The sequence below is a fragment of the Anastrepha obliqua genome, chromosome 3 (genome assembly GCF_027943255.1).
Source record: "Anastrepha obliqua isolate idAnaObli1 chromosome 3, idAnaObli1_1.0, whole genome shotgun sequence".
Classification (NCBI taxonomy): domain Eukaryota; kingdom Metazoa; phylum Arthropoda; class Insecta; order Diptera; family Tephritidae; genus Anastrepha; species Anastrepha obliqua.
Genome location: NC_072894.1, coordinates 129,102,781 through 129,110,929, shown reverse-complemented (window position 1 = coordinate 129,110,929; position 8,149 = coordinate 129,102,781). Strand labels below are relative to the sequence as shown.

General features: G+C 35.8%; 1 protein-coding gene across 2 annotated transcripts in view; it reads right to left on the bottom strand.

Moving 5' to 3' along the window:
• Positions 1–5,909: 5,909 nt before the first annotated feature.
• Positions 5,910–8,149, bottom strand: part of LOC129242687 (uncharacterized) — a 44,614-nt gene continuing 42,374 nt past the window's right edge. For both annotated transcript variants that reach the window (XM_054879478.1, XM_054879479.1), the window contains one exon: positions 5,910–7,536. In XM_054879478.1, the coding sequence (XP_054735453.1) occupies positions 7,418–7,536 (119 nt within the window). In that variant the 3' untranslated portion in view covers positions 5,910–7,417. The remainder of the gene's footprint in view (positions 7,537–8,149) is intronic.

Here is an 8,149-nt window from a genome sequence, read left to right as displayed (position 1 = left end):
CCGGCGTGTTGGTTGTAAATCCCGCACACGTTTATTTTGTACCAAATGTAAAGTTTATTTGTGTTTAAATAAAAGACAAAATTGTTTTGCAAAATATCATACACAAAAATAATAAAAGTGCCTAATAAAAATAAAATAAATTAACATTTCTGGCAACGTGCATTTGTATTTATTTATAGATTTTTTTTTGTATTCAGGCCGAAACGCAACAATTGTGCGTATCCTGGAAATAAAGGATACACATAAGATTCGGCGAAATAAACTTTTTAGCTATTTTCTACACTGACCAAAGTGATAGGGAACAAAAATGCAAACCGATTGGTTGGCTAGATTTGCCATAGGTCGGAAAGGGTTATGACAACGATTTTTCCAATCCCCGAAACATGCCAAATAGTCCATTTCCGGTATAGCCATCAGCACCTTCTTCAATTCAGCTTTTATCTCCTCAATCGACTCGAAACGCGTTCCCTGGAGTGGTCTCTTGAGTTTTGGGAGTAGCCAGAAGCCATACGAAGCCAAATCAGGCGAATACGGTGGTTGCGGAACGATATGCGTGGAATTTTTGGCGAAATGGTCACGAAGAACGAGTGCAGTGTGAGACGGTGCATTTTCGTGATGCAAAAACCAAGAGTTGTTGGCCCATAATTCTGGTCTTTTTAAACGAATTGCTTCACGTAAACGAAGCGTAACGCTCAAATAATATTCCTTATTAACAGTTTGGCCAGGTGGAAGGAATTCATAGTGCACCACACCACGAAAATCGAAAAAAACTGTCATCATGACCTTTATTTTTGAACGACTTTGACGTGCTCTTTTCGGTCTGGCCTCGCCTTTAGCACGATATTCGCTTGATTGGTCGGTTGTTTCAGGGTCGTAAGCATAAATCCAAGTCTCATCTCCCGTAATGATGCATTTGAGCATGTTCTGATAGTCTGAAAGCATTGTTTCACACACATCAGCGCGACAACTTTTTTCCAAGAAATTGAGAGTTTTCGGTACCAAACGAGATTTGACTTTTCGTAGGCCCAAATGGTCTTTCAAAATGGTTTTCACAGATCCTTCTGATATTCCGATCATATCAGTAAGGTCTTTAACAGTCAACCGACGATTTTTGAGCACTAACTCCTTCACTTTATTGACGTGTTGGTCATCTGTTGACGTCGATGGTCGTCTGGAGCGCTCCAAGTCATCAACACGTTCTCGACTCTCTTTGAAGTCTTTGTACCACTTATAAACATTTTTCTGCGACATGGTCGAAATTTCATTCCGCAAACAAAATTTGATGGCACTTCTCTGCTCAATCAAATCAAATATTGTAAAAATCGAAAAATGCACTCTTGGTCGTTTGGTAAACACAAGCGAAAATATATTACTGATAATGAAATTCACATGAAAGTTGGCCCAGATGTTATTAACAGTGCTGCCAACTCATGAAATAAATAACTAGAGCGAAATTTTAATCCCGCGAAGTTTGATAAATAAATTCACTTTACTTTTTGCCCACAGTATTATTTCATGCAAATGTTGACCGCGACTGCGCTTCAAATGGTCCATCCGCTTAGTCCAATTTTGGCATACTCTTTCCAATGTTTCGGCCGGTATCTCACATATAAATGCTTTAATGTTGTCTTCCAATGCGTTAATTGAAGCAGGCTTGTCTGAATAGACATGAGCTTTAACATAGCCCCACAAAAAATAATCTAAAGCCGTTATGTCACACGATCTGGGTATCCAATTGACTGGTCCCGAACGTGAAATAAAATGTTCACCGAACTCGCCTTTCAACAAGTTCATTGTTACGCGTGCTGTGTGGCATGTGGCACCGTCTTGCTGAAACCACATGTCATGCAAGTCAAGCTTTTGCATTTTGGGCAAAAAAAGTTGGATATCATTTCACGGTAGCGCTCACCATTCACAGTTACGTTACGATTCGCAGCATCTTTGAAGAAGTACGGTCCAATGATAGCTCCAGCCCATAAACCGCACCAAACTGTGGATACATTAGAGTTTTCTGGATACATTGGTAGCTCTTGCAATTCTTCTAGCTGATCTTCATTCCAAAATCGACAATTCTGCTTATTTCCGTACCCATTGATCCAAGAATGAGCTTCGTCGCCGAACACAATTTTTCGCTAAAAAAGTGGATTTTCCACCAACTTTCCAAGAGCCCATTCACCAAAAATTCTGCGTTGCGTTAGGTCGTTCGGCTTCAACTCTTGCAGCAGCTGTATTGTGAAAGGCTTCACACCTAAATCCTTTTGCAAAATTTTCCACGTTGTTGAGTAACACAGGCCCAATTGCTGCGAACGGCGACGAATAGATAATTGGTGGTCATCATTAACACTTGCCGATACAGCTGCGATATTTTCTGCAGTTCGCACTCTACGTAAGCGTGTTGGTGGTTTGATGTCCAATAATGTAAATTTGGTTCTAAAGCCACTTCAGTGGCTCGATTAAACTGACCATAAAATGGAAGAAGCGCGCGATAAACACGCTTTTTATAATAAAATTCAATGATTTGCAAGCGTTGTTCGTTTGTAAGACGATTCATGGTTAAATTATAGACCAAACTGAAGATGTTTGACAGTGAAACAAAACACGAAACGTGCGTCAGCTGTTTAAACCAACTGTTTAAAAAGATAATAGCTAAAAAATCACCCGTTACTTAGTCCTGTCATAAATTCTGCGGCGAATTTTTCAATTTTTCAAATTTTTCGAAGCAAAAAGTTCCGTTATTTTTGCTTTTTTCACATGCATTGTCTACTTGTAAATTATACTCAGTTTCGTGGCACATTTCGATTGTTAACAATGGAGTGGGGAGCTAAGGAAATTCGCATTGCCGTGATTGCATTACATAAATGTGGTAAAAGTGCAAGTGAAATTTACGAACTGCTCAAAAAACTTAATATTTTGATAATGATTGTTTACTACACAAAAACGTCCGTTTTTCTCAAACGTCTGAAGTCACAGACAGAAAAATAAGTGGTCGTTCTCGCGTGGTGCAACCACAAAAGCAAAGAATTCGTAGAAATTCCCTTGGAAAGCAGAAAATCATGTCCAGGGAAGTGCCGGATATCATATTAAAAAAATAAATGCCATGAAATGATCTACTTGGTTATAATAAAAAAAAATATTCTATATTTCTGTTTTGCATTCACATTTTAAGTTCTCAAGTTCTTAAAAAACACCCGATACAATAGGCACCTGTGCTCAGATAATTAAGCCACGAATTTTACAATAATCAAAATATTTTTCAGAATTTTTTCTTTAATTTATTTAATGATTTCTTTGTATGACAAAAATCTTATAAACCAAACTTCCATACTTTGCACAAAAATCAGAAAAATTTAAGAATTTTCAAAACATTGCCTTTAAAAATTTCAACTTTTCAACTACAGTTAACATTTTAATGTAATAAAATGTAAATTGAGGCCGCTCAAAAATTGCGTTCATATTTTACCGTTGTTTTTTCTTTTGTATTCGACGTTGAGCATTTTCTTCCATATAAAAGGCTTCCAGACATGTACTTGAACTTACTAGATAACTGCAAAAAAATGCCGTGTTTCCGGTGTTCAAACGACCACTCATTTAACTGCATGGCAGAGTGAGCAGTGGCATGCGGCAAAACACAATGCAATGACAAAAACTGTGCTTTGATCGAACATAAAGTACCTTAACAGTGCATTACCGCTTGAACGGAATTGCAGCGGACAGCGGATAACCTGGTGACAGGAATCCGCTTTCAATTCTGAACCCTGCACTTAATTTGGTAAGATCGCATAATAGCAAAGTAATTTTTTGTCTGCAATGATTGCGGTGGTGGCATGTTTTTATACTAAGTTGAGTTCCAGTCATAGCGGAAAAAAGTGTTTTTGAGGAGTATAAGAAAATGCCATGCTTCGCAATAGATTTTTGGTGGGCATAAATGCTCACTTATAAGTCTATATATTTATGCATTTGTAGTTAAATATATAATGTGCTTTTGTGATTTAGAAAAGTAGCACTTACATCCATCATTTTCATGCCTTCTAATAAGTATTCTAAGTGCCATTTCTATTAGTTAGACTTCTTACAAATTGGTTGTGCATTTAATCAAGAAAACTAATTTTCCCAATCCTTTCAAGTCCATGAAATGTTGGCCATTCCTTCTATTCTGTACAAATATTTTACTGCTAATTGTGTTCGAAAACCGTTCGAGTAGAAAAGTTATTAGAAAGTACTTAAAGAGGAAATAACAACAGTGAGTCATACAAAATGAATTGAGGCCACATTCAAATACTCGCATGCTTTTTCTTCCGTAATAGTCATTACCCTTTTAAGCAATTTCTGCAGGGAAATAAATACTTTCATACCAATATTCAATTCCCTTTTCTACTAAAAGGTTCTCAAGCCTTAATATATGAAATTATGATGTGTGAAATTATGCAACAAAATTTATGTATTATCTAGGGCACAAAACATTTGCGTTCTGTAAAGCAGCAAGCAGTTGCGCGAACTCAGATTCTGCAGCTGGATTCTGTGCTTGATGCCAACTCTTTTGAGTGAATCACCCCGGTAGTGATTATATGCAGGTGTAAGTGCAGATACAAGCTTGGGTCGGACCGTAAGCTTAGGTAATACTAATAATTCCACCGGCTTACTCCAGTAGACATTCAAAATAGGGAAAAACACAAAAAAAATGTTTGTGCTAAAAAAATTTTAAAACTAAATCCAAAATAAAGAAACTTAAAACAATATATAGGGTTTTTCAGTAAGAGCGCTTCAACTTTTGAACTTTTTTGAATAAAACACAAACGGTTTGACTTTTTTAACTCATTTTTTTTTTATTATCGAGTTTGAACATATACATTTAAGTATGAAATTCGATTTCTTTTGCATGACCACCGCGTGCACGTTTTACGAAGTCCAATCGTTGAACCCAATTTTCGACCACTCTTTTGCATAAATCGACCGAAATTCCAGCAATTTCGCGTTCAATATTGGCTCTGAGCTCGCAAATCGTCGCCGGCTTGTTACTGTAGGCCAATGACTTCACATAACCCCAAAACGGGACGGCTTGTTAAATGGACCGTAAAATGGCCGTAATGCTCTTAAAGTAGCAGCAACAGAACGATTATTTTCATAAAAAATTTGCACGATTTGCAATCGTTGCTCAAGTGTGTAGCGTTCCATGATGAAATGTATACTAATGAAGTTTACAAATGAGAAGCGAAAAATAAAAAAATATTGCGTCGTTCGCCCTCCCTATCGGAAAAAAGTTGAAGCGCACATATTGCATAACCCTATATTAAATATTTGTTATTTATTTTTTTAGTTTATGTTTTTTTTAAAGAAAATTGTCTTAGGACACAATTTTCATTAAAATGTTATCGCTTACCGATAATTATCAGTGACTTACAAGTCTCACCTATTTTTTAAATAATTTAACAAAACACAAAACACAATGATTTACTTACGTGCTCACCTTATTTAATGCAATATTAAACACTGAAAATACACTTTCAAAACAGATTGGACACCCCTTTTTCGACTGAAATTTAATAGCTCAAATCAATGGATGTCTTGGGGAAAAATAAATCCGTTGATTTTGCGTAACATTTTTGCGCAAATGGCTTGAAACGGTTTTATGGTCGCTCTTTAGCTCATGTGCGATGCTACGACTAGCATGCCAGGTAATTTCGTTTATTTCTGAGATTTTTCCCAAATTAATATTTGTAAGTCCCCGTGCACTCTTGTGGCAAGAACTACGAGTATCTGCTGCAATTATTAAATAAACGAACTTTGAGACGCCGAAACTTACCTTGTTTTATTATTTATTTAAAAAAGCTTAGTTCTTTTCTAAATTGTATTTTGATATTTTATTTCCAATTTTCTTCTTTTTATACAATATTACAGCATAAAAAAGTCGTACGATTTTTGATTTGATGAATTCTTACACAAACACAACTTCATCCAACTTACATACTTATTTAGATATTTAATACTTATAGAAGGCGTACAAACACATATACGAACATGGAAGCGCTTATTGAAATACACAGACACTTACTTACTGTTATGCAGCAAATCTAAAATTTCCCGTTATAATTAAACACTTATTACTATTATGTATTTACAAGCAATCACTTGCCACTAAACATATACTTAAGCGTACATATGTATGTATGTGTGCATGTATGTAATATAGTTGGGGTGAACTAAGCCTAAAAACTCGATACGAAATATAACAATTGCGCCTTTCAACTCCTATTAAGTGCGAACAAATTTAATAAAGTGCACAAAACATTTGTTTCTCTATTTTTTATTTTTTTACTTCTGCACTGCGTATTTGGTGGCGCTTCGTGTACCAAATTATGCATGAGAAGCAACGCGTGAGCAGAGATTAGGGAGCGAGTGCCTGAGGTGGTGTGATTATATTTAGAAATTGCCAATTAAAATAAAAACCGAACGTGATTTGGCGTACGTTTTTCTCTGCTTCGTCTTCCCCTTCGCTTTATTTATTTTTTGTTAATTTGTTTTGCCTTCAAATTGCCCATCAGCTTATGCAATTAAATACTTTCACTACGGCGCTAAGTAAGCTCCTCAACGGCCGATTATTTGTTTGTTTGTTTTTTTGCTGGTTGCTCATTTACGCATTTCGCTGCAACAGCGCACCGATTTTCGTTTCGCTCGCTATGCTATTAATCGCCCATCACTAATTGGGCAGCGCGCTAATAATCGCGTGTAAATTATGGAACAATAAATGAGCTTAATTTAATTTCTAGCTCTGTGTTTTATTTAACCAACTTCCTTATATGAGGCTTGCGGCGGTAGCGTTCTCTGTCTTTATTGCGCTTAATATACTATGAGTGCTCGTTTTTGCTCTTAAATCTCTACTTAAGCACGTGTGTATATATGTCTGTGCTCACTTAAAAATAAAGTTTAAGTCTTCAGCTTTGAGCGAACGTTTCTTTTCACATATTTGCCTTCGCAGAATTTTCGCTTCCTTATTTACCTATAAAATTAAGTTTTAAAAAATATTTCTTATATTTCGATTTTGTCTTAAGTTAAGGTTTCACTTAAATTGTAGTTGGCAATTAAGTTTAAGTTTTGCTTATGAAAACTGTTTTAAAATACACTCCTTGGGAGCAGATGTGCACGTGGAGTTCATAAACTGATAAAGAATTATCTTAGTTCTTAAACTACTCTATAAATGTTTTCGTAATTTTTCTTAGTTTTATAAAAGATATTTATTTTTATAGTTTATAACTTCGTTTAGTGTTTCGTATTGCATATTAAGTTATACTTTTATACTTTGAGTTTGTTCAGTGCTCGGCTGTCGAGCGTCTGCTTGACTCTGCTGCCAACTGTTTTTATGGTATACTCCCATCCACTATTTAATTAGTGAGTTTTCGTACGATCTCCAATTAGGCAGTGTTTAGTACATCATACCCGGATGCACTGCACCGCCTCGCTGGAAGTACACGTTCGGATTACTGCTTAGTGTTGGTTCCAACGTCGTGTAAAGATTGGTCTCATCGGGTCGTATAAATAAACCTGAATGAATGGATAACAGTAAAAAAACAAAAACGCATTAATTGAATGATATGATGAAAACGTAAAGAATATGAAGGGGAAACATTTTCTAATGAAAGACTGAAATAAGCATTTTGTGACATAATCTTTGAGCAATATCGACTACTGTAGGTTAGGTTATGTATATCTGGCTGATCTGAATTGATCTCACATAGACCACAAGGGTCCTTAGAGTTACCAGTGTTGTAGGAGTCGTGTTAAATATAGACTACTGTAAGTGAAAAGTGTAATTCTGCTAAAAAATTGCAATCGGTTCTTTCAACAATATTTTTATCAAAGCGAAAGGTGTGAATATCCTGAATTACATGGATCAGGTCGATCTGCATGAGGCGCATTTTAACACTTTACAGATTTAAGTTTGCTTTTTTAACTAACTTACGAATAGGTGGGGCTGTCTCTTTGTGTTTTTCCTTGAAAATTGCGGTTTTAAGTTGCATGTTTTTAGTTTGAATCACAATTTTTATTTTTAGTTATGCGAGTCTTTGGTTCTAAGTAGAGAAAAGCACGTAAATTTTTCAAACAACTTCAAAATAATTCGAGTGCATTTTTAACTCATCTGCAAGCGAATTAAAGA